This window comes from Mchenga conophoros, linkage group LG23 (genome assembly GCF_057382185.1).
Source record: "Mchenga conophoros isolate Kocher_MC1m ecotype Shallow Benthic linkage group LG23, M_conophoros_male_GT1.1, whole genome shotgun sequence".
NCBI classification, from domain to species: Eukaryota; Metazoa; Chordata; class Actinopteri; order Cichliformes; family Cichlidae; genus Mchenga; species Mchenga conophoros.
The window spans coordinates 11,264,233-11,291,898 of NC_140547.1; the positions used below are offsets into that span (position 1 = coordinate 11,264,233).

The window sequence follows — 27,666 nt, forward strand, 5'->3', positions numbered from 1 at the left end:
GTGTTTGCTCTGGTACCGTGTTCCCACCCTATGTGTTCTGTGTTCTCCTCATCCCCTCGTATTCATCCTTCTTCTCTGCCTCTCTCTCTGCCTCTCTCTCTCCGTGCTCATCTCTGTGTACTGTGTTGTGTTTAAGGTCCACATCTTGGTGTCAGTATCGTCAGTTTCGTGTCCTCCCTGCTCGGCCATGAGTAATTGTCTTCAGCTGTGTTCCCCGTGTGTTCCCACTCCCCTCGTTACCTTCTGTGTATTTATGTCAGAGTGTCCCTTTGTTCTGTGTTGCGTCGTCCCTCTAGGTTGTGTGCATTTTCCGTGTCTTCCCAGCGCCTCAGCTTTTAGTTGCTCCCAGTATAGTTTTATATGACTTCTTATGTTCCTGTTAATAAAGACCGGCCTTTGAGTTCATCCCCGTGTGTCTAGAGCCGTGCATTTGGGTCCTCTCTTGCCTTCACACAGCCGCCGCATGACAGTTTGCTTGTTTTATGGACCAAAATTGCTTTAAAGACAGAAACGGACTGAAAAGTCTGTGTCTCCAGGACGGAATGAAAAATACATTTATTTCATTCCATGCTGGAGTTGTGTCAGAATTATTTAATAACTGATGAATGTACTGACACTGCTGACCTGACTATGGGTATTATTCACTGCGCAGCAGACGTCCCTGTCAATATTCATGTCATGTCAATATTACTGCTACGTGATGGTTGCATCTTTTCAATCACATGAGCAAGAGAAGGTCTGCTAAAATCAACATGAAGTCACAGACAGTATTTTATTAAATTAAAATGTATATGATGTTTGTGCATGCATTTATAAGAGCAGGGATGGGCAATTATTTTCACAGCAGTGTGGCCCCCTGGGAAATTGCCCACTGCTGCATTAGAGCCTCGAAACTGCTGCATGTGTACAGATCACAGCTTCACCATCCCAGTGTTTGTGCTGTATGTTAGTTTGTATGAGAGAGATTAGAGAGCAACAACAAAGTGCCTGCACAAGAGAAAATAGAGCCTATAGATTAATAGACTTGCCTTAGCACACATGCCCTGTACACACACACACACACACACACACACACACACACACACACACACACACACACACACACACACACACGTGAATAATTGAATCCAGATATTTCTCTGACCTCATCTATTTCATCAAAGTGTCCCTCCCACAACACGCCGTCTCAATTAAATGCTGTGCTTCCAAAGTCTGCTTTGATCAAAGTGGGTTTAGAGCAACAGCATGTCTCTACATACTAATATTTGGGGTGCGTGCGTGTGTGTGTGTGTGTGTGTGTGTGTGTGTGGAGGAGGGATTTTGTTTCTAATAAATGCACAGAGAGCCATACATAACCACAAGTCAATATCCTGAGCTACGCTCAACTTCCTCACCGTTTCCCATTAAGAAACTGGTCTCACGCTCCTGACACTGCAGAAAGAAATTCCTTCAGTGATGCTGTGAGAGACATTATCCTCATTTCATTGACTTTCATGACAGATGGACTAATCTGAAAGAAGCAAAGTAAAGACGTGGATGCTTGCGTGAGGAAAGTAGAAGGACAGCTCCTCTGTGATGTGTGAAAAGAAAAGATCAGGAGGATACGAGGCAGGTGGTTTACGTCGCCGTGGCAGAGTTACAGCCTGGTCACAAGCCCGCCGAAGAGGCCAGCGACAGCTGCGTGACGCAGGAGACGCCCGTGGTGCTCTCAGTCCATTTGTCACACCGGGCCGACCAAGCTCCGCAAAAAAAAAGATGCTCCTTCCTTTCCCTGCGCCGGCCTCCATTCTCACGGCTTTCATCTACCCTCACCCTCTTCTTTTCTCAATTTCCTACGTGATTACCGCTGCTGCATCTCCTCCTCCTATAACCAGACTATTTCTGTCCCCTCTCCCCATCACTCTGCTTCTTTTCTATATTCACCCTTATGACTCTGTGCTTCTGATCCCCTGAACTGTTTCTCCCTTTCCATCCTCAAAGTTTGCCTTCTTCCTATGATCTCTCAATCCCTTACTCATTCTTTTTGCTCTACTCTCCACTCCTTGATCTGATTTACCCAGCTCCCCCCCCCATCTGTGCTGCTCTCGGCCCCATTCCTTTCCCCTTGCAGAATCACCCTTGATATCTATTCGACTGCCATCAGGAGAAAGGGGAGGCAGTTAGCTGGGCTCTAAGTAAGGCCGTCCATCCATCTCTCTTTGAGGTCTGACGACAATGCTGCTCTGAAATCAGTGCAGCACTTACAGAGACCAGAGGGAGAAGAGTTAGAGGAGAGGCACTGAAGCAGTAGAGGACTGCAGACTATGGCACAATAAATGGCTCAGAAGAACAAAACTAGCATAATATCCCCTTAAATCATGAATATAACCCACCTACCCTTGACGGGGTGCAGGTTTACTGCTCAGCGTGTGAAGGACAAACACAGTTTACTTTCCCAACTTCCTCACCAAGAACGTACAAAGCACATGCATGGAAGCTAAACTCGTAAAATCCTTTCCCTGTTCCAATGATTGTCAAAGCTTTAAGGGGGAATGCGTCCACACATTTTTTTACCCACACGTTTCCTGTTAGACTGTTATTCATATTCTCCCACATGAGAATCATCTTTCACCTCCGTCTCCCAAATGTAAGTCATTTCCGAGTCTTTCATGTCGCTCCCATCCACGTTTTCTGGTAGTTTTCATCCCATTCTGTCAAAATCTCCATGGCTTGTGACTCACAACCTTCCCCATCAGGAGTAGCACTGGCAGTGAAAGGTTAACCTGAACCCGACCCACGATGACAGCGTCCCCGCTACATGAATAAAATCCAGACGTTGAAAAGTCTGCAGCGCTAACTTGTGCAAACTAGAACTAATCACAGAGAAGCTTGTCGTTTCAGGCTGGGGGAAGAAAGAAAAATGACAGAAATGCAGCCAAGCACGTGGAACTCCCGGTCGCAGGAGCGCTGAAGCACAGGAAGCAAAAGCAATGGCGCCATAAATTAATAGCAAAACAAAACGAGCATAATTTTAATATGACCATCATAACCTTAATGGGTCGGTTCAGCCAATTATGAAATACAAATAGCAACATACTTTCTCACCTCCAGTTTCACTGGCGGTGTCTAGCCAAGCAGGCAGTTTTGATTTTATTCAGTAATTCGGTTCCAAACATTTACAGCAATGGAAAATATTTCAGAGAAAATGTCTGGAAAAATTGAAAGAAAGAAACAACGAGGAGGCTCAGACGCCAGTGGCGAGATAACACCAGAATCCTGAAAGAGCGAGGCAGAGCGAAGACGTAATGCGTTCAGATTGTCACCGACAGCCGTTCTATCAAATAGGACTTCTGCTTTTAAACTTCTTAAATTGTTACGATGAAAACATGTTACCTGCCGTGGGGAAAGTATCTGGCTGTTTAGAGGAAGAGGCGAAGATTCGATATTCAGAGTTTCCTTTCTCTTATGTCCTCTCCTGTTAATCATCACATGGCTTCATTTATTATTTCGTAATTTCTGTTTTTAACGGTGAAAATATGAAATCTGAACTGTGGCTGGAAGCGACAGGGAAAATGTTGTTAGACATGCAGCTACAGAAAGTGACTCATCTTCAAGAAGAGAGGAGAAGCCAAAGGGAGAGAGCAAAAAACGAGTTTGCTGAATTCCCTTAAAGAGACATAGATAGGCCAGACCATATCTCACCTCTCATCTGCTTGGTCAAGGTACAGACAGGTGGAATGAGTCCAATATAGAGATATGAAATATTCAGCAACCAAAAGGCTTCTGTCTGTTCCACCGTTCCGGGCCTCCGAGGAGTCTGTGTGGCTGCAAGCACATGCATATACAGCGCGTGTCCTATATACATAAAAACGCAGAGGAATGCTGACAGGCACACGGAGTGAGGACGTGCACTCTGTTTTCAAAGTCTTAACGGTGTCAGTGACAGTTTTTCATAGCAGACCTGCTGAAGCCGCGGCTCTCCGTCTTCCTCTGACTGAATATTACATTTGCAGATGACTGAAAGAGTCTTTGTCTTACAGAAAGACAAAGAGAGATGGACTCGGCATTAACCACGAACAGGAAACACAGAGGAAAGGAATCGTATCAGAGACAATGAAAGTGTCAAATAAAAGAGATATGATGAAAGGATAGATCGCGGCACCGAGTTCATCACGTCCGCTGAGACAAAGTGCAGCCTGAGCGTCGGTGGCAGCTGTCAGATAGACGCCGGCTCACATTCCCGCCATGTCGGCCCAGCAGTGCCCGGTCACTTCGCACCGGCGGAGCACGCCTCTGTCAGCTGAGCTCAGCTCGGCCATATTTCACGAAGGGATCAGATGTGGGACCAAAACGTGCCTCAGAGCTCGGAAATTCCTCAAAGGCAGGACCGGAAAACAGGACGGTACATCTTTATGTGGCGGCGCTCCAAGACCAGCAGATACTGCACGCTTTCATCTCTGTGTACATATGATAAATTCATAAATTAACATTCTCTGTCGACTCTGTGGCCAGAATCATGGACACGAGTTTTTAATGTGCCTTTCCTCATTATATAGCTCCGGCTGGGAGTTGCTTCCGAGGGGCAGCCAATCAGAAGAAATCTGTCTGAAAGGGAGGTCTTAAAGGCTTTAAAAGGAGAGTAAAAGTAGAGTATGTAATCTAATCAATAATCAATCAAAGTGTGAAAGCTGGTCGAGTAGAGTCCAATAATAAAAGCACGGAGCTGGGAATAACCATAACAGGTCCTTTTAATTGGATATGAATGAGTCATAACGACGGAAATGGCATCAAACTGCGAATTGTGCAAAGCTGCTCTAGTAGGATCCAATAATAACAACATGGAGCTGGAAACGAGGATAATCGGTCCCCTTAAATGGATACGAATGACTCATAATGACTGAAATGACTGTGTAAATATGAGCCCTTTATTTTGAAGAGGTATTTCTGGAATGCGTGACTTCAAAGAGAGAAAATCTTACATTGGTGAAGATTAATTGTTTTCATATGATCACTTGGCCTCTTTTGTCATGATCTCAAATAAGTTTCCTGCTTCAATGTGCCACAACATTTAAGCACGATAGCCAACTGCAAGTTGTAAATGAGATCAACCACAGAGGACCAGCTAATGCACCGTCAGTCTGTGCTGCTCTAAGAAATCTATTTGCAGCAGCACCTTTAACATCAGCCAGTCTCAGCCTGACCCCGAGACCTCGCACGAAACCCGTAAACATAACATCAAAACCGGGATCCCAGACCGCAGCTTGTAAAACGCCCCATTAGCCAACTAATACACCCGTGTGATTGTGTTCATCTCTCACCCACCAGCGTAGCACACCAGTAATGATCGAGAAGTTTTGCTTTTAATTAAGCCGTACAGTTGCTCAAGCTAAATCTCCACATGGTAGAAATTGTGCAATTTAATTAAAATGACCATTTTTCATCTAGTTTATAATTTTTATTAGTGCGAGAACCAAATGAATGTGAGCGCTTATTCTTCATTTGCAGGATTTTTTTCGCCCGTCAGATCTGCAGCGGACAACGATGGCTGTGCAGAGCAGCAGCTTTGATAAAGAACCAAGATGTTATTTTAATGTAAAGTACAAATACATTAAAATCTGTTTAAGGTTTCTTTGCTTGGATAGGCTGCCGGTCTGTCCAGATCATTATGCTTTTTGGCAATCACAAATGTGTTAATAACCAAAAAACCCCAGAGATTCTTTAATTAGTCTGTGTTTGATATAACACACCCTGCTATCTGTTTAGTAGGGGTGCAACAATACTCGTATCGGTATTGAACCGTTCGATACAGTGCTTTCGGTTCGGTACGCATATGTATCGAACAATCAACTTTTCTTCTGACGATGCTGTCTGTGTTGAGCGCTCAGGGGATCTGCGTTCTACTACTCTACCTAGGCTGCACTGTCGAGCACAGATCCACTGAGCGCAGCGCAAGCTAGCAATACAGAAGTTAAGCTCGTTGCAATATGGTCACTGCCTTAACGCTACCCGAAATTGAACCTCCCCCACCCTCATTCAGATCTGGCGTTTGGAACTATTTTGGTTTTCATGTGAAGCATGACCCTGATGGTAAGCGCGTCATGGACAAAAGTAAAGCAATGTCGGATGTGCCACGCAATGCTCAATTACATTGGTGGGAACTAGTGCGTTAGCGCAGTTAGCTTGTTAATGTGTTGACGCTGTCCAGCCCCACGCACGGGGCGATCCGCGGTAACTCGTTAAGGGAGATTTGTGGCGTTATGCTGTTAATGTCATTTTAACGAGATTAACACTGACAGCATTAGTGGGAACACAACGAATATGACTGCACATTTACGTTGACATGATCCTTGTGCAAAGACAAGTGGAAGCAGACAAAAACAACAAGCACGCATGCTACAAACTTTACCCGAGTCATTTAGACAGCCGTTAGCACATAATTCTCCTTATGGGGACCTGATACGTTTAATATGCTGCTGAGAATATAGAAGAAGCGTATAGTATAGCTTTTATTTTGGAAAGAGCCATTTCTCTGTAATAAACTCTCTTTTCCAAAGATGAGTGATTTCTGGATCAGATAGATTTTTTTATTTTATTATTTTGTTGTTTCAGCAGCATTAAATTTAAAAACTGTACTTTTGAGTTAAAATATATATTTATAATTTTATTAAATGAAAAACTAAAAAGGCATGAACATTTTTTTGTATCGAAAAAGTATCGAACTGAACCGAACCGTGAATTTTGTGTATCGTTGCAGGTATGTGACCACTACTTTGACTAGGGTCCTCCACAGGTTCTGTAAGTCGCACACTTGGGCTTGGTGAAGTCAAAATCTGAAGGCTAACTTTGTTCCGTCATCAGCTCCAGAGGAAGTCGCCCGCAGCTTGGCGGTCAGAGGACCTGACGTGAGAGAGCAGCATCAAACGGAGGGGCCATCTGAAACAGGATTAGAGTTGTACGCAGGTTCTGATTATGAAATATTTATCTGTTCTTCTCTCAGGGAGCACAGCACATGAACTCCGGGAACTTTCAGAAGCAAAGGATTAATTTGCACGCACTGAAATTAGCACATAGATCAAAGCGAGGGGTGCCACGGGAGTATCCGAAACCTCAGTGTATCTAGAGTAGAGATTGTGCTATTTTCATAATGATATGGATAGAGGGGGGGGGGGGGGGGGGGGGGGGGGGGGGGAAGAGGACATCAAGGGGAATCCAAGCTGGAGTTGAGTATAATTAACCACATGTATATGGAACAAAACCTACCAGACCAAAGCAAAGACAGCATACAAAGGAGGACAGAGTAAACAGAGAGAAGAACAAAATTAGCTAAAACAGACACTGTAATTTTCTAACCAGCTCTCAGGCCTTCGTGTAGGATCGGAGCGATAAGCCTGGGGAGGAGTTAGATACGGCCGACCGCCGAGGTGGACTGGGACGTATTGTGGGTTTATTTGAGGATGTCTTCTGTGTAAACTGAAACCACCCGGCTCTTTCTCTCTTTTACTGTGTTGTTGTTTACTTCGAACATACCGAGCTTATGTAAGGCCTGCCAAAGACAGGAGAGCTATTTGTTTGAACGTTTGCAGAGCAACACAAATACACAGAGCCACAATCGCTCCTCTTACCGTCACAGTCGCCCAAGTGGTCCACGTTTCCATGTTCAACATCTTGCTCAAAAGGCAGTCTGCGGAGGAGAGGAGACACGGCCATTAATCAGGTGACACGGAGGCACGGCGACTCGGCCGCTGAGCCCACAGCGGAGATCCGTTCTGACACGGGAGCACTACCTCAGTGTTACACTGGGGGCGTACATCTCGACGAGCTCCTCGCACTTAAGAAATCTCATTTTTTTGTTAGGCTGGCGAGAAAAATGAAGTGAAGAAGCCCTCGAGCTGCCTAATATCCCACAATAATCTTCATTATAATTTCAAAATACCACTCATGCCAGCAGCATCAATAATTAAACTAATTAATGCAATGAATTACAAATATTTCTAGGTCAGCAAAGGACTTCATATTAGAGATATTTGCTGTAGATATAAACTCCAAACTGTTGGAGTGCAAAGTGCTAAAGAGGTGGAACAGTCCAACACCATGTGTTTCGCTCATTAATATGCAGATTAGGGTGAGGACGTGCCATAATCATAGCATCCTACCACTTTTTACACATTTATGATCAGTGAAATATTCAGCAAAACCTCAAACTGTACTGTACTGATTTCAGAATCAGAATCAGAAACTTTATTGTCATTGTCATGAGAACAACGAAATTAAGAATGGTCCCCGATCATTGCATCATCCCTAGCAATATCAAAATATAAATAAAACAATAAAATTCAATAAATAAAATAGATAGAATACTTAAAATACTAATAAGATATAACAGTAAAACATTCACATACATTCCCACACACATGCTTCAGACCGTGCATAGATTAACACAAGAGTGGCGTGATGGACATTTTTTTGTGGAAAACTATGACATATTGTATTTATACAAGTCATTTCCCTTTTGGTCCAAAGGGGAGCATGAAAACCTCAACAGACAATAACATAGAGTATGATGAAGAGAGGAAGTGGAGAGGAAATGAGAACGGCTCACAGGCCAGGTGCACACCGAGACAAACACAAGTGCTTCTGATTATGGCAACGGACGCAGCGAGAACGTTTATGTAGGTGTGTGAGCGCATGCAAGAGCGTGCCTGCAGGCTCCATGCGTTTCAGAACTCAGTTATAATGGGCTTCATGTGACTGGAAAGACCTCTAGTTAAGTGATTTAAGTATCATATAGGGGAAAGTGCACTTTTGCCCCTTTTCAACAGCACAGCTCTGGAAGAGAAATGCATAAAAAACACACGAAATCACTAAAAAAACAGATCGTTTTCATTCTGAATGATGCGTGCATGCATATGTTTCTTTATTTTTCCTTGGTCATGTGTAAATTAGCGTGCAAAAGTCTTGAGCTGACCCGCATTTCTTTATATTTCACAGGAAAATAAAAAATAGGTGCGGCGATTTATCGAAACATGAAAAAATTATGAGAAATACAGTATTTAAAGCAAAAATAGAAATGGAAAATTTTAGTTATGATCACCTTTATTCAGTCTGAGCTCTCTGAGCAGCTCTCTGTCATCTCTGTGAGGATCTTCAGGGATAATTCTCCAGGCTTTTTTAAGGATATTTAAAGATCTTTGGACGTTTTTGCATTTTTTTTTCTCTTCTCTGTTAAAAAAATCTGAATCCATCAGTCATTTTTTTTCCGTTTGCCTTCCACTGTGACCATTTCTGATGAGGCTTCAGTGAACAGTACATGGATTATCTATCAGGTCCTGTGTCAGGTCTTGTTTCTTATGGACACGATTTTCAGATGCTATTCATTTCCCGCAGGTAGTTTTTTAGGCCGTTTGTCCTCCACGTCTCCACTTACTTCAATTTTTTAAGGACACACTGCACACTGTGCTAAAATGTGCATCACGTTTCAGCCCTTTTTGGTGCAAAAATATGATTCTCTGTCTGTTAAACTGTGTGATCTTTGACATTTTTGTAGATTCAAGTAAAGAAACGAGAACTAATGATAGTAACTGGCTGCCGCTGTCATTTTTGAAACTTACAAGAAAATCTGGAAGTTTGCAGTAATGAATACTGTAAAGTTTTGTCTGTTTTAGCATCAGCTATACACTCATCAGCTTCACGCTCTGTAGTGGAGCTATGTTAAACTGCACAGTTCCTATTAAATAACTCACTATTTAATTTAATTTTACTGTAAAGTAAAAATGCCAAAAACCACTGAATTTTTTTTTTTTTTTTTGCGGCTTGAAATGTGTTCACACTGGCAACAGCTACTTTTCTCAGCAGTTATATTTAAATGGGCTTATTATGTCTAAACTGTGCTCATATTAACCATTAACCAGTTTTAAATGATGAGATCAGCATATGTGCGTGCAATCCTCACGAGTCGAAGCTCAGACTGCTTCAAATATTTTTCTGCTCTTTGCTCTGTTTGTATTAAAGAGAGAGAATATTTCCAATAGGACCATCTCAGGCAAACAGCTCTGGCTGACAACCTGCACTCAAAAACCTTCTGTTTATGAGGGGCAGTTAGGGATGAGCTGCTCCCAGTCCCCGCCCGAGACAAATGCTGATCATTTCACAGTGCGACTCATGAAAAGCTGCTCTAGCAGAGTCCAAGAATGAATATAAAGCTTGAAATGAGAATAACAGATCCCCTTTAAAGTTTGTCGGTCCTGCTTAGAGATGAGTGAGAAGATCAATAACGCTCTCTTACAACAGTAAATATGAAGCTTTAGCCAGCATGCCATTAGCTTAACAGTCTGCATGGTGGCACGGCCCAGAGTGATCCTTAAGGTTGTGTGCTTAAACAGTTTCCTGGCCTCAGATCAAAGAAAGCTGGTGCAAGAGAATAAATAACAATATTGTCCCCAGATGTTAAACTTATTAACAACTTATTAACATCAATGCCATATTCTTACAATCCAACACCAATGTGTGACCTAATGTGATCAGCTGAGCCTTAAATGTCACCATATAAGTATAAGTGAGCATTTAGCAGGGGCTCAGTTGATTGGATGCACGCCTTCTGTACGTTACCACAAAGATGTGCACGTTTGTAGCAATCACTCTCACATACGCTGTTTCATGGCACTGCAGCTACATCTGACATGTCAGAGCACTGACTGTGCATGAAAGCTGAACTTGGCTTGAGAAGTCAGCATTGTGTAATTAGCTAAAGGGTCAAGCAGCAGCAAACATTTTTGCTTTTAAAGCCTAAAAAAACTGTGACAAATGAGTCCAAGTGTGCTGTGAACCTGCAGCGGTGCCATCCTAATAAAGAGTAATGTTATGTGCTCAGTTGGCTGCGTCTCCCAATCGGCGGGTTGTTCACTTTGTATACATTAGACGTGTCTGTGGCTCTGTGTGCGTGCCCACTTCTTACTGTTGCTTTTTCATTTTCAGTGTTTCTTTTCTTGTATATTCTCACGGGTACTTTGGATCATTGTTTAAAGACTTCATACAGTAACTAAAGAGAAAGTAATAAAGACCACAGTGTGGACCCTGTTACAGCACAGCTTCCCAGTAAGGGTTAGTGGAAGTAGTTCTAACCATCATTTCTGGATATTTTGATTCAAGAAGCTGCTATTCTTCATAAAGTTGTATTGAGCAGTAGTTCTTCAGATATTATGAAGTTCTTTCGGTTGCTTTTTCACTTATTTTCAGTCCAGTCCTTGTTCCTGAGGATCTTTTTTGACCTTTGAAGCATTCAAGCAGAGAAAAGGCACCGAGCTCAAGGACTGATCCAGTGTTTTGTCCTCACATAAGAGACGACTTAGCAAAGAATCAATTTGTTCCAGTTTTTTTTGTTGAATCTACAAAAATGCCTAAGATCACACAGTTTGACAGGGATAATTCCCAAAGAGCTGCTGGCATATCTCGGCATGTGTGGACAGAATTTGAAAGTCATGTCCTTAAAGAGGGGGGGAGGGGGGATCCAGCAAAGACCTGACACAGGACCTGAGAGATGATCTAGACTTCCAGCTGATCGTCTACTGTTCACCGAAGCCTCATCAGACATTAATAAAGTGAAACAGGAAGAAAGACTGAGGTATGATCGCAAACATACTGACACTGCAGTGAAATCATGGCTGGATTAGAACCCACAGTGGAAGCCCACAGATTGGCCTCCCCATCCAGCCAGAGACCAGAACCAAAGGCAGAAACATCCAAAGAAGAGCTTTGAATGTCCTTCAAGAAGCCTGGAGAACGATTCCTGAAGATCCTCACGGAGCTGCTTAGACAGGATAAAGCTGCTCACACCAAACATCGACTATAGTTGGATTTATGTGTATGTGTGTTTCAGTAAATCCCTGCACACGTTTTTACTGTACCACATAAAGATTATGGGTTAACTTCCCCTAATTTTTTATTATTTAATAACCATGCTTTGATATCCTGAATGTGCCAGTTAAAAATGCCCCCACCCCCCCGACACACACTGTTTCTGTAAGTGTTTTGTTACCAAATATTTTCCTTTTTTTTTTTTTTAGAAACAATGTCGATTAATTAATTTTGAACGTGATTTCTTTTCTAACCTCCTATGGGCTTTTTTAATTTCACCTGCACTATCCGCTTTTCATTTTGTTGTTATTACGCTGCTTTGCTTTTATTGATGCTTCATTGTGCAAATAATTAAGACAGACGTATAAAAACTGGTCGGTGGTAATCACGAGTGGACACTTGATGTATTTTGAAAATGTTGGTCGGTACAACTGACAAAAGACTAAATTGGTGGCTTACGGGAAAACAAAATATTGAAGTGTCACAAAATTCTTGTTGGCAGAAGCAAATCCTGATGGCTCTACCTTTATTTAAACTACAAAACCGCTCTCCCGCAGAAACTGCATCTAACAACACAAGCTGCTGAGCTCTCCTCTCGCACCGGTTTGGAAAGAGAGGTTGCATTATTCCACAAAGAGGAAATCCACGGTAACTCAATGCAGAATCGATTGCCGAGTCGACCGCCCTTGTTAAATCAAATCAAGACCAACATAGAGGCCTATAACAGTATAAGCAGGCAGCCCGGGGTGGTCTTTAAGGCCTGTGTTGCCTGTTCGGCTGGCACTACACCTGTGTTTGAAAGCCTAATTCAATAAGCAGCTTGACTAAAGAGAAATCTGATTTCTTTGGAAGGAAACAGCCACAACTGGAGGTGAGCTGTCAAGAGAGGCCGCTGCACTTCACACACACACACATTCATGTAGACAATGCTCTGTGTGCGTGTGTTACGCAGAAAACAGAGAAACATGCAAAAACATCGAATCCAGCTAAACACGTACACGTTTTACGAGCGCCGCAATAAATGTGACGCTGTCACGTACGTGGAGAGGTTACTCCGAGGGCACAGATGTCACTTATAAATATAAATCATTGCAAATAAAACCCAGCCACTTCCACACTTAAGAAAAAAACGCATGGTCTCCATGGGTGGTCTGCTGTCAGAAAAGTAACCTTGAGAAGTGATAAAAGTTCAAAGAAATTCAAAGGAAAACAAGTTGGATCAAAGCAGCAGATCAGAGAAAAACTGCAGGAAAAGCACACACAGAGCTTCAGAGCGACATAAAGAAAGAATTTTTGAAACAGTGTGTCAAAGAATTTGTTTTAAATATAAGAGTGAGCAGTGTATGATGTGGTGTTGTAAATACACGAAAAAACGAAAGAAGGATGCCGTACCTGGTTCCAGGTCTGAGGAAAGAGCAGGTGCTTCCTCTGGTCCAGCCACAGTAAGGGTCCCTGGAGGCGATGCAGTTCCTGCAGAGGAGAGGAAACAAATTATTTGACTGCCTGGACCCTGAAAAGGTTCCCAGTTCTACTTTGGTGCCCGTAAGTGCACAGTGTGCAGCTGCCGCCTTAAATCGGTCTCTGGGTCAAAACAGCAACTAAACACAGAGACTGATGATGTCATGAAGCAGCTGATAACAATCTATTCAATGTGGCTCCCGGGAAATCACACTGGTGAGGTAATGCGTTACAGTTTTATTCATATTAGCTGTGAATGTTTATGTTAGCTCAGAAAAACAGCCACAGATGACATGATTTTAACAATGATGCAAACTGAAACACCTGCACAGGCAACGTAGCTAACAGTCCACTGTCAGAGAAACTAGAGGGGAGCAAAGAGGAGTCTGTAATACAGCACGCTGTTAGAAGGAATACATTCAATAAAAAGAAATCTGTGCGTTTGGATATTTCATTGATGTTACAAATTTAACTCTTACTCAGAGTAACCCATGTTTCTCTCTTCTGATCCAAGTAGTTTCTGTCATATTTCAGGTCTGTCATTAAACAAAATAACTGGGTGTGCATCGCAAGTTAGTGATGTTGGTCTCTGAGTATGCAGCTACCTTTGGAAAAGGGTACAGGGGAGGTCATCAAACGCTGTCTATTTGGGGGAAGCGTTAAGGAAGCTTGGCTGCTAGATTTGCAGATTGTGACTATAGCTGCAGTTAACTGACTTTCATTAGCCATCACCCTGCTTATCTTTCTGGTGGTGTGCTCATGGATTAGACCAGCGGTCCCCAACCTTTTTTGCGCCACGGACCGGTTTATGCCCGACAATATTTTCACAGACCGGCCTTTAAGGTGTCGTGGATAAATACAACAAAATAAAACTAGTACTGGTACCGAAAAAAGGAAGATTTATTCATAACACACGTGAAAAGACCCAGGAACACAGAGTTAACGATCAAAACGATAACCCGGTACCAAACGACTCACGGACCGGTACCGGTCCGAGGCCCGGGGATTGGGGACCGCTGGATTAGACCATACTAGACCAACTAAAAACTCCTTGTCATAAAATATCTCCTGATTACTTTTTCCTTAACTGAATCCACTATAAAGCAAATACTGATAATTAGGAGTGATGGTGTGAATTTTTTAGATGGATTTCCATCTCCTTGAAAGTCACTGACCTTCAAGTTTTACAGCCTGCAAAACATGTTTGATGCTGTTCAGTGCAGTGAATATTTTGTCATTTTTGAGAAAAATCAATAGAGGGCAAGCTGTGAGGAGGGGCGGGCACTTAAAAAACACTTCCTGAAAGACTGAAACTGAATTCTTGATGTTTAACTTGGTGACAGTTTGATAAACGGTCAAAATAAGTCTTTCGTAAAGGTTCTGATCATGGAGCTGAATGCTGTGCAAAGGGACCTTAATTTAAGACTTCTTAGGAGACTGTGGGAGTCTCAGCAGAGATCTGAGCTTTTCAACAGCAACCTTCACCAAAACGGATTCTCAGCATCAGCACTGCCTGAGGTTTTTCATCTAAATTTGACTTTCGAAAACATGAGTCATAAATTAGATATGTTAACACTATCACTCACTTCATATTTTTACTAATTCTCTTCAAGGTAAAGTCAGCCAAAATATTCCGGTACACTTCAAATTCATTCTGTGTGTTCACAGAAAAAAAGTCCTGGCTCTCTCAATGGGAACAAAACAAAGTGGCTTGGACCGGCCCACATGTTACTACTCCAGCCAACCAGCCGCAGGGGAAGTTATTCCATGTGCACAGACTGCATGTGCAGGACATCACTGTGAATCCCTGCACATTTCCAGACAAGAAAACAGCCGATGAATAACCACAGAGAGGAAAAAGTGTTTGTGCACATGCTTTGGTTCATTTGTGGGCATGTTTTCGGTCTTGTCCGTAATTAGGCGAACGTAGAGAAAGCCAGCACAAGAGCCAGATGTGAGGCAAGCTTGCAAGAACTGTTTACAAAGCATATGTAGTAAAAATGTGACTTTCAAATATTTTTTCTCTATAAAGCTGCTGACCAGCTCCAGCTCACCGGGACGTTTTGCAGTGGTTGGCAGGAGGTCACATTAGTTGCTGGCTTTGGTTACGGTGGGGAACAAGAGGCACCTTTAATGGTTCCCCTGTGAAAACCTTCTAAAAATCTAAACAACTAACTTGGTGCTTTTTCCTCTCTTGCACTTTGAACGGCGTGTTTGTGTGTTTTAGCTATGACAAAAAGAAGTCAACATTCAAAGTCTGGAACATTTCTCCTTGGGTCAGCTAACTCAGTTGCTAAATGTCGTTGTCCTAGCAATGCACACCCATGAATTTGGAGCAGTGAAGGGAGGAGTGTGTTTATTTGGCTGTTAAGTTCAAATGTCAAACTTTCTGAAAAATTGCTTACTCCATCTCTAAGAATAAAATGGCATGTCCTTGAGTGCAGCAACAAATCTCCCCTGTTCACAGCTCCACTGATAATGTAATGCTGACAAAACCACAAACGCCACAGACTGCCAAAAAAGTGTCCCAAAGACTGCAAGTTTTAAACAAAACTGGTGTCAATAGCACTAAACATAAGAGTATTCATCTAAACCACATATTTAGAGATATCTAAATATATATATGTCTGGTAATTTTTTGCTTTTTTGGTGGAATGATTGCACAGCATATATCTTTAATGGCTTTTTTATTTTAAAAAAAGTCTGAATTGCTTTCAGATGTCTCTAATTCACACAAGCTCAACGTTATGGCCAATGGCTCAACATTATCTTTTAACTTGACAAGGCCTAGGCCAATTACGTTTTTGACTAGAGGTGATAGTTTCTCTTTGCAGCGTTATTAAGAGAATTTGTTTGACAGCACTCATTGGACTGACCAAAACTCAGAACCATGGGAAAGTCCAAAGAATTTAGTGAAGATCTCAGAGGGAGGATTGGACTACCTCCTATCAGCAGCCAGATGACTGAAACACAGTCAGGTGTTCCAACTGGACATTGATCCCAAAAACACATCAGAGCTGGTTGGGGAGTGGATAAAGCAGGCTAACATTAAGCTTCTGGAATGGCCTTTCCCAAAGCTAATGAAATTAGAGGACGGCTCTTAGAAGCCGGGTCTGTGCCAGGAAACCATCTGATTTAGAGAACTTTACCAATTCTGCTAAGAAAAATCGTCAAATATCAGCCAGAATCATGGCAGAAGCTGACGGCGACTAAAGGCGTCTTCAAGGGGAAACTTACTAAGGTGTATTTAGACAAATATTATAGGTACAGCTATATCTGCTGCACCAAACCAGCTGGCAGTCTTTCTTTTTACCAAACTACCAGCACAGTAACAGCAAAGGTGCAAAAGTTAAGGACAGATGGTGTAAAAGATGGGCGTAGGTTTAGAGTCTGCAAAATGAAGCAAGCATAAAATGTCTTTTAAACCTTAAGACTGTCTTCTTTCTAATGACCAGCAGGGGAAGACTCTGCATGCACCTTTAATGATATTCTGCACCAGAGCTTAATGAGCCAGAGTTAAACGACATCAAAAGATCCAGCTGTACGCTCGGCACACAGCATAAAGCCGAGCTGTTACTATGAAATACTGAAGATTTTATTTAAAAATGCAAGCATATCAAACAGGATTAAAGTCAGGTGGAAAGGAATCTGCACATCAACTGTCATCGCACTGAACCAAATTCAAAGTGCTCAAAAATATTCTTCAAAGGTTAAAAAAAATAGACTTGAAGCCAGCGAAGCATGACTAAGAAATATTTAACCTATTTGCACACAGAAAATTAACTCTCATACACACATCGAAAATAAAAGTGCACACGCCATACACACCTCAGAAAGCATGCGAGTGCTTTCTTAATGTGCATTACACGCTTGTACGACTCACCTGGTTCAGTGAACACAACTGCACGCCTCATGTACCAGAGTGTGTACCAGTCTGTGTTACTGTGTCAGTGGACTCTGAAGGGCCACAGCCACGGGCAACTAGACTGAAGTGTGATTCTCTCCAGTGTGCAGACTGTGTGGGTGTGTGCAGGTGAAACAGCCTTGCTTTGAATAAATCTTTATGTTTAATTGCAGCACAGCCAGGCTTCCAGAAATGTAGTGATGAACAGAGTGATCAGGAGGGTTGGGTGCTAAGTTACTAGCTAAAGAGTAACGAGCTTGCTTTACAAGGATCATCTGTACACTGTATGGATTCACAACTACTAAATAGTGCTGAAACAGAACAAAAATTAAGCTTTAATTTTACTCATTGAAAGCCAGACTGAGCACAGATTTTTTTTTAGATGATCTGTGAGCACAATTAACAGCAAAGCAAGCATTTAAAATGCTCCAAACAGCACCAAGAGCAGTCGCTAACTCACATTAGCTGAGGTGATGACTGCTGTGCAGCTACCGTATCTGGCACTTCTCTTTTCCTTTTTCCTCTTTGCTTCAAAGATGGGGACCAGGTCTGCAACCGCTCGCAGTGAGTTTTTGTGTTCAAAGCGCATTTGTGTGGCTATAAGACGCTAACTCAGTCTGCTATCAGTTTGCAATACAGTGGAGTCAAGTTGGCAATTACATGCATCGCAATCAACTGCGATAAATCAGTGCAAATCTCAAATCTGTTGATGTCTGCAAACACAGAACTTTGCATTAACTAACATTCAGAGTCGACCCAAAACCTCATAGATGTTGAGGAAATTCACAAAGGTAGTTGCTGCAGGATGCTGATATATGACACGGGCGACTTTGCTTTAATAAAACCAGAATACAAGCAGTTTGCTGAGAGCTGAGTCGAGTTCCTTACTGCGAAGACACACACTTTTGATCTGCACTTTTGCCTCCCATCACCTTGTGATCTCGGTTGGTTGCCAAGAGGTTGAGGGTGTTGCTCACTCAAGTTGGTCACTGCAAGGACATTTCGATCTGGACTTTTTGGAGCTGGCCTTTTGGGATTTGTGGAAGTATTTGGTCGTTGGGTTTTGGAAGTGTTTGCCGCGTAAGGTTCGCTTTTCTGCTCCGTTTCTGCTCAACTGCAGGACTCGTTCACATCATTACTACTCTGCTATCAAGTTAAAATATCATGTATTGCATTATCAGCAATTATTATTACTGGAAAGTAAAATTATGCTGCACACGACAGAGTAAAACAAAAATAATACACCGCTATTTTAATTGAATTTATTACATTAAAAGCTTCCACTTCATTTTATGCCAACTTATTCACCTATTTTATTAAAGTTTGACTTGTTTTTACTGTGCTGCATTTAACAAATTGCCATCTCGCTCAAGAGCAAAGCGGCAGATGTTATAAGTTGTAATATTGTGTTATTATTGCAGCAAAGACGGGTCTGCTACAGCTGCAGCTGGAAGAAGGACACTTGTGAAGGCCAGATGGTTCCTCGAGGGTCACCTAACATCTCATCTTTGCCCCGCTGCCCTTCTTTGCTATTGTGTGAACGTTTTTTTGTCGGAGGCTTACTTCATGCATCGGGAATAAAGCTGGCATCGTGCCACTGGTACTCTGACCACACAGGACGGGAAGGCGAGGAGCAGAGTGTGGCTCATCCGGTCTAGAGTCAGGGACAACAGCTGCCTGGCCTGCAGAGAGTCCTCAGCACACCTGCAACGAGCACACACACAGATGCAAATACACATAAAAAAAATATTTTTTAGAATTACACAATTTCAATTACCAGACCGAGGCAGCACATTAAACCTATGACCCCACTCTTAGCTTTACAGCTGGAAAAAAAACTCCCTAATGACCAAATATGAAACACAGCCAAACATAAACAGCTTTATAAATAAAAGCCATAATAAAAAAGTAATTGATTAGAGAGACCATGCGTGTAGATGTTACAGTATCAACCCAAAAATCCACGGCACTGATTATAGAAGTTCGAGGGGTCGGCTGGCCATCAAATCCAGCACCAGGAGCTGAATCTCATCTAATTGGCACTTAGAGCTGCGATAGCTGGCACCGACCTGCCTTCACGCAGCTGATTTATACCTTTTTATGCACATGTGCACTCATGCATGAGTTGTATCTGGATGGTTTATGGTAATAGCATTGCAGCGGGCCCACAGTCATTAAGAAGAATCTATCATTCTGCTAAGGCCAAGCTGTGAGTCAATTCTTCACAGCCAATATCACAAAAGGCGGGGAGGGGGGGGGGCAGTGAAGGTGAAGAAAAGATCACGTAGCTAACAAATGTAGGAATAAGGCAAAAAAAAAAAAAAAGAGTCTGGTAAAGAGAAAATGAAAGACATTCGGTGAGTTTAGGTGATTGCTTGGTTCACTGTGGAAGCCGATCTATCACAGGTCAGTGTTTTTTTTCTGTGATGACTTCTTAAGTGAGAACTATGTTAGCTGCCCTGTTTCTGTGTGACCTGTTTTGTCTGTGGATATAAGGTGAGTCTGCGGTCTGCAGAAAAAAATGATGTGATAGTGCTCCATCTCCTGATTAGCTGGATCCCTGCTGTGAAAGCCCGGAAAGCTCACCTCACCGCGCGGACCAAATTACTCCAGTCCACATAAGCTTATTCACAGGACCCTCTCATTTCACTTGCCCTCATCTCTGTCCCCCACTTTGTCACATCTGACAGAAATTGGTGTTTGGGGGCAGATGGAAAAAGAAAAGAGAGTGGTAGATACATGAATAACAAGTGAAACCGTGTGAGGAGATGGGATTGTGTTGCCAGTCTGTTGGTTGAAGGAATAATACTTTGTTTCCACAGGGGAAAAAAATGGCATATATCAGTGAGCACAATTAGCTAAAACAGAAAGCTCGTGTTTAGAAACATGTACTTTGTTTTTTTAATGACTCTAATTAGCCTCGGTAAAAGATAATCACCAGCCAAAGCTGCGTGCATCTGTGAGGCAACCCCCCCTTCCAGCCCGGAGTCATCCACCATCTCAACAAAGAACAAAAAGAAGACTGAAAGGCTATTGTACCCTGTGTTCATTACGTAATGATGGGCATTCAGAGGAGCCTCAAAGCTGCGCGCCTCGTGCAAAATGCTAATTAGAACGGATCAAGAAGCCCAATCTACTCCGATCTTCTGCCAAGATCCAGATATTAAACGTGATTCAGCTGCAGTCTGAAGATAAGGGGTCAATTTTCCTGACAATCTGGAACTTTGGTCAAGATTAAAGATAGTGTGATTTTATCATTGTTTCATTACTCACGTTTTCTCACTAATGCTGCTCTTCTCAGGCTCGTTAGAACATGTTGAGATTTCTCGATAATGAACATTAACCGCTTTTCTTTTCTGTTTGCATAATTCCTATTCTTTGCAGGCCGTTTCATCTCCTCACATCTGCCACAATTACGTACATCGCACAACGAGTAGGTGAGCTTTTCTGTATGATTCGACGTGTTTCCGAGACAAGTGCTTTTGTCTCCCCTTGCAGCGCCTCTTTTAGTAAGAGCCACATCACCTCCCCGGCTCCCCGCGCTGCGTATACATCAAAGCTAGATGTCACTTAACCCCTTCCTTCCCTCGACCTGCGTCATCTATTTGCGAGCTGTTCCACGCCAAGCTCTCTCACTACCCAGGTTTGTGCCTTAAAGGAATAATAAAGAATTTCTTCACTTTCGTGTCTATATAACAAATACCAAGCCTGCCTGCGGGTAGTCACATAAGGAAAACAGCAACTTTAAAGCTTCCTGATTAACATGTCACGTACTATGCATCATGCACGGATGCGATATCAACTGTCTTCACACATGCACTGAAGCCTTGAACTTTACCATGCATCACTGAGTGGAAGTGCATGAAAGAGTCCGATGCAGTCCATGTGATGTCTATTTGCACTTATTTGCACTCGTGTGGGAAAAGCAAAGACGCCGCCTGAACCAAATGGAGTATTTCCAGTGAGGAGATGTCTGAAGTGTGCTCCATGTGGAAAAGGACAGCTTCAGACGTTGTCCTCACCTAAATCCCCCGACGCCCGACGAGTTCATGTGTGAAAACGGCTCATTTTTAATGACAGAAACCTGCCAGCAGTCTCCATCACACATTATTCACATCTACATCCAAAAACACGTATGTAATTCTTAATCAGATCATGCTTTGTTGTACTCGCTTACTTATCGGGGTTGAAGCCCTCCAGTTCTTCCAGGAAGATGTTGCTATTGGTAACGGTATTGTCCTGGTTGGGCATGATGAGAAACTTGAGGATGGTCCCTCTGCTTGAGCCGAGGAAGAGCACGGTGCGGTTTCTGTAGGGCCCGGCCTCGGTATCCACCACAATCTTATTCAGCTGGTACCTGAACCGCAGGGGAAACAGAGCGCTGCGTTAATGCCACGGCGCTGTGCAGCTCATTTGGGACTCACTTCCACAAAGTAGCTTCTGGAGGTGAGTTTATGATTTAAGTGCATTACAAATTATTGGTTTAGATGTAAAATACGGCCTGGTGTGAATTTAAATCGTGATATGCCATTTTCACTCGAGTCACTGGAAAATGATATGAATTCCTTAGAGAAGAAGCCGCTCATCAAATTTGCATAATAAACTAATTACGCCAGACGTTTCCGACATTAATAATATTACTCAAGTAAATGGGTTTGTCCTAGGACAATAGCAGAGTGCTGCTGATCCACACAGAGTTCTGTGTGTGTGAGTAAGTAGATGAGAATAGAAGCCATGTTGTGCTGGGTGTTTAATATTCCTCGTGCACCAGGTCCCCATAATCCCCTGGTGGCTGTGGGACTCCGTACGGTAGACAGTGGGAGGCGGGGGGCAGGCACCAGTATTTATGTGGGACTTGATGGGCCACAGCTGCTTGCCTGCTACCACAGGCTTCAACAACCAACTTATGTTGGTTGCTGTTCAGCAAAGGGAGGAGTTCATGTAAATATACAGGGTTACAGGCCGTTTCAGATCTCATACACACCGCATCTCCTCTAATTAACTGTTGCGACTTGAACTGTTAAAGCGTAATTAATGTGCACCCCCAGTTTCATTCATTTTCAACTTTGGTTACAAAACAAACAATTGTGAGCATGACAGATTTAATTTGTTTTAGCTGTTACAGCTGAACACGGGAAAAATGAAATATGTCCATATATATTCTATATGTATGGACATATTTCCAACTGGACAGATATAATAAAACGTCTCACCATTATGTTGCAAAGAGATATTCATGCAGTTTGAGTGAATAATATAGTAGTAATGCTCGGACCGTCTCACCTGACCATGGTTCTCACTATCCAGGGTCGTTGTCCCAGTGATGGGACTGCTTCATCCATCAGAGGATGGGTCTTCACAAAATTTAACATCTCATCGGGGAAGGAGTTGGAGGAATTAAACTTGGATCCTTGAACGGCACAACCACCGGGTCTGGGGAAAATAAGATTAAGCATGTTAAGCACAAAGATAGTATTATATAATTAAGCAGTCTAAACAGTCTGAGTGTCTCACACTCAGACAGATATCCTTTTTTTTTTTCAAACCATACTGATCTGATTCAGTTAAAAGGACCTGACATATAAAGTAGAAATAAAGTGACAGATATGCACGAGCACAAGACGTAGATTGGAGGGCAACAAGCTTTATCCTTGTGATAAGGGATTTTTCTGCTTCAGTGTGTATCAACAGACTTTTGTCTTTCCTACTTATTTAATCATATAAAAAGCACAACCGTAGCTTTAGTTCACAGGACACATCAGCTGAGGGTTCAGCTGGGACCCTTCCATCTGTTTGGTTGATTCAATTCAATTTAATTTAATTTATATAGCACAAAATCACAACAATAGTCTCCTCGATGCATTTTTTAGTATAAAGTAGACATCCTACATTAAAACTGGGAAATCTTATAAAGGCTGCACAATTTACACCGCCCCCTCCCGCCTCCAGTTCTCTGCAAGCCCCTTTGAGACCCAGACATTGAAATCCCAGCTATTCCCCCTTTGATGCTAAGCCTGCTCTGGTCTATGCTTGGGGTTTTTGCTGTCTCCCCATTATAGGCTTTCAGTGTGTGTGAGAGGAAGAAGCTCAGCAGAAAACCACACTGCCATATATATAATTCGCTGCAGATGGAATAACAATCCTCCATTTTTCCCAAAGTGTTCCTGACTGAAAGACCCAGGAGTAAAATTCACTCATGTTACTTTGCATTGTCTATATGCCCTTTGGGGATGAAACCCTACCCACGAACGACAACCTGCAAAACACCTTTTCCAAAGAGTCTTACGGCCAACTCTGACTTCAAAACAAAACTTTACAACGCAGCTTTATTCCCCTGATCATTCTTTGATAACAACTCGAACACAGGTGCACAAATTGATTACCGCCATCTGCACCTTGGTTTTGGGATGACTTCATCTGGAACAGGCGTCCAAATAGACTCTGGTGATTTCTGCTCCTTAAACCTTCCATCAAACACAGCAGCCAGCTGCTCCATGTCAAAGGCGCACACCGCCGAACCTGGAATGCTACAGAGACAGAGACGGGCGATTGATAAAAACACTTTGAACTGACACAGAATGGCTCAGTGTCAGCAGGCTGTACGTTCCAACGAGGCTGCGGGAAGAAGAAGTGACGGAAAAGAGAAGATGAGGTAGATTATAGCTCGGCTGAAAAATAGACTGTGAAACTTGAAATAGGAAAAGAGTTAAAATATAGAAAGTCAATTGTGACAAGAAAAAGAGACAGACACCCGGCAAAGATGACAAATTGGATATGGGCTGTTCATATTTTGACATCCATTACTGGAACACAAAGGAAATCGGTAGTGAGACGAAGAGAAAAGCAGGGTAAGACAGATGCTGTCAACTCTGTGTCCAAAGAATAGATACGCGATGGATGCAACAGCTAGATTAGGCCCGTGAAAAGATCTTGGCTGGAATTCCTGAAATATAAACCAAACAGGAAGTGAGTCACTGAATATTTTCTCTTCACAAAGGGGCAGAAGATTCCCGTAAAGGAAACGAACCCAACAAAATGTTACAGTAAAACGCCTGGTGCACCTCGGAGGTTGTTCAACTACTCGCGGACCCAGCAAAAGGGCGCAGAGCATCTGTTCTGAGAAGCGTTTGTGTCCCACACTCGACACGAGCAAACACACACTGACAAAACCAACAACTACAGACACATTCACACAAAGTCAGACTCACTTCTGAGGCCACGTTTCTGCGCTTCGACTACGGAACAAAGGAGTAAAGAGAGCGGTGTCAGGGTGAGATAAGAAGTGAGTTTTTGAACATGCTTCCTCCTTCCACACTGAAGTCTCTGTGTCCTCATCAATGACTAATGGAGTGCGTGGTGTGAGAACAGTGACTCAGTATTAATACCTTAGAGATACACACACACATTATAAAAACCTGAGACTGAGTCACCTGGAACCTGCTGCTACATAAAACCCACAGAGTCCCCGTCTGTTTATTTCCTCTTCTCACGCTTCCTTCAAAAGTAAATGTCCAGCTGGTGAATGTGAGGGTCTCTGAAGCTTGCCCCCAGGACGCTGCATCAAGCTGAGAGGCGTTTCTGTTGATTGCCCTTTGAAAGCCGCAGCGTTTGTTTGGAACGGCAGCGCCTGAAGGCTGGATTTTGGTTGCGGTAGGGAGCCGCGCTCTCCCGATGTGCCGTTTGATCGGGTCACGCCGTCTCCCTGGGTACTTATCGTTCGTAGGCAGGAATGTGACTCGACCCCGGGCGGCACGGCGGAGCTGCGGGCGTATCTGTGGACGATACGGCGTCTCTCTCGGGGCTGCAGGCACCAGATGTTATGTTTGACACATCTGCCAGCTTTGCATCACCGCCAGCTTGGCTTCCTTTCTCTACCTTCGCCCGCCCCTCCAGCCCCCGGCTCTATGTTTCTCTCTCGCTGCAGGTCACTGGGCTTGGCCCGTGTAGGGCTCGGTGTCTGACAGAAGCAAGCCAAAAAGCCTCGGGCTGTTTATCTCACAGAACTCTCCTAATTATTCTCACTCTTATTTTTATTCTCTTTGTCTCTCCCACTATTTTTTTAAGTCTGTGTGTGTGTTTTCTCACACACAAAATTCATTTCCAATAATTTTCCTAGTTACTCCCTCATACTCGAGACTGCTTTCCCTTTGTTTACATCTCCATCATTCCTTCAGCCTGCTGAAATTTGCCTTCTTTGCTGGTGTTGAGTGGCAGACTGTCAAGGCTTACAAAGACTCGTGTGATGTTTGTCTGAGAGGACTTCTGTGGAGTCTGAAGGGCTTCCTCGCTGTTTAACAAACTCACTGACAGCCTGAAATATTTTCACACCGTCCAAACGGATGCGTGACACCAGGATTTTACAGGACGGAAGGAAAATCTTTTAATTGGTGGTTTAACTCTTACAGAGACTTTGGATATATGTATTTATAGATTTTACATCAGGGTTATAAAATTTCTGTTCCGGTATAAATATAGAAAGATGATTTTGTTCAAAAAAAGGTCGAGAAATAAAATTTGTAACCTGTAGCATTTCTACAGACAGGCTTAAAGCTTTTTTCTGAGGTTTCTGATGAAACTGTGGGCTGTCACTGGGCAAGAGGCTCCCGTAAAGTATGTTGTAAAATGTTATAAAAAAAAGGTTTACTGGAACATTTTCCACTTCTACCATTTGGATCATTTGTGCCTTTTTGTTATGTCACAGATAACGTTTCTATTTTCCATTTATTATATTTTCCAGCATTCTGTTTATATTTTGCCTTTCAATCTTAGCTTATGTTCGAGTTGCTGTGTATCTTGGTTACTGCAGTATTTAGTTTTATGCGTTTTTGTTCCCGTTTCTGCATTGGTCTCGTTGTCTTTCTTTGTTCGGTTGTGTCTCTCTTCCTGTTTTATTACCTTCCCCACGAGTTGTTTTGTTCGTTATCGTTAGCTGTTCCTACCTGTATCCTCTCCCCTCATTATACCAGGAGTATTTAGTGTCCCCCTGTCCTTCATTGTGTCCTTCGTTGTGTCCTTTGTCGTGTCCTTTGCCGTGTCCTGCCTCTGGGGAGTGTGTTTCCTTGCTCCATGTCTCCCTGAGATTCCTAGTTTGGGGATTGTTTATTCCAGTTCAGCCACAGTTTATATTTTTGTGTTTCTGAATTAGTTTGTCTCACGAGTCCTTCATTTGTGTCCACATCCTGCCCGCCACGCTGCTGAACTTTGACAATTATGTTTTTCATACTTTCTCTTGATCTTTCCCTTTGACGTCCGTGTGGATTTTTCGTTTTCTCTCTAACTTAACCTCCGTGGCCTATTTTGACAAACAAACCTCGCTCTTAAACTCTCGCTGTTTGGGGTGCCGTGGTCGTTCCACGTGCTACCTGTTCCTATCCACTGCCCATTTCTCAAGAAACAGCTAGCTGCCTCATTATGTATTCTGGTGCCTTCTCTGCTTGCAGACCCAGGGGGTCTAGCTTGCACAGCTGTGCATCCTGGCATCGTAAACCTGTTCTCCTCCTGCTCCTTGTCCTCCTCATTTCCCCTCCTCTGCTGTGTTTTCCCACAGGGGCATCCTGCTGTCCGACCCCTGGGATTCTTTACAACCAAACCCAAACATGGCCTCCCGCTCTCAGGATGCAGCAGATTTACTCTGTTTTCCATAAAATATTTTTTTTCCATTCCTGGGCGGTTATAACAAAACTAATGAGCTGTCAGTCTGTTCCAGGAGAAATAGACGTTTTTAGCTGGCAAAACAACGACAAATAAAAATAATGAGAATGGTTTGTTTTCATTACCAGCCCCAGGTAACCCTTCAGTTTGACATCCCGCTGCTCTTTTTTTAAAGATATATCATTTATTATATAAACTAGGAAACACAGCTACCAGAAAGCTCCTACACTTTGAGCATCAGGTGTGCAAGGAGGGTGGTCGGTAGGAAGTCTGGACTCTTCTTTCATTCCCGTTGGGAGAGAAATGACCCTGGGCTCCGGCGCTGGATCGACAAAGGAACTGGCAACCTGGGGTGATGTTATGTTCTGGAAACGAAGATGAAATGATCCCACAATGATCCAAAACAGTGGAGCAGCTGTAAAATGACTCCAGGAGTACGTGGCTCACAGGTGGAGATGAGTAACTCCCGAGCGTCCAGGGGAGACCGTAAAACCCTGACTTCATTCCCATGCTACAGTCCAACACTGCACAGGCCAAATAGCAGGAGAGAATGGCTCTTTCCTCCACTCCCGGGTCCTTCTTCGTGCTGTTTTCACTGCAAGCTGCCAGCCAAAGCAATTTGTCTGGCAAGCACTTGGCCAGTGTGGCGCAGTGGGCCACACCGGGGCCAGTGGGAGGTTTTTTTAGATCACCTCACACATTCTCTGTATCTCTTTGTGTTTACTTTCCTCTTTATCTGTCCATCTGAACCTCCTTTTCTCTCTGGCTCGGCTGCGGGTTATTTAAAACAGGGCCCAGCGGCAGGTTGCGCAGGCAGGTGTGGG

The 27,666-nt window shown here is 43.1% G+C and overlaps 1 protein-coding gene across 2 annotated transcripts in view; it reads right to left on the reverse strand.

The window, feature by feature from the left end:
* sema6bb (sema domain, transmembrane domain (TM), and cytoplasmic domain, (semaphorin) 6Bb) overlaps window positions 1–27,666 on the reverse strand; it is a 133,614-nt gene that overhangs the window by 21,113 nt on the left and 84,835 nt on the right. For both annotated transcript variants that reach the window (XM_085264104.1, XM_085264105.1), the window contains 6 exons: window positions 23,587–23,718; window positions 22,475–22,624; window positions 21,369–21,548; window positions 18,755–18,895; window positions 13,222–13,299; window positions 7,602–7,660 (listed from right to left, as the gene is read on the reverse strand). In XM_085264104.1, coding sequence (XP_085120230.1) covers window positions 7,602–7,660; window positions 13,222–13,299; window positions 18,755–18,895; window positions 21,369–21,548; window positions 22,475–22,624; window positions 23,587–23,718 — 740 coding nt within the window. The remainder of the gene's footprint in view (window positions 1–7,601; window positions 7,661–13,221; window positions 13,300–18,754; window positions 18,896–21,368; window positions 21,549–22,474; window positions 22,625–23,586; window positions 23,719–27,666) is intronic.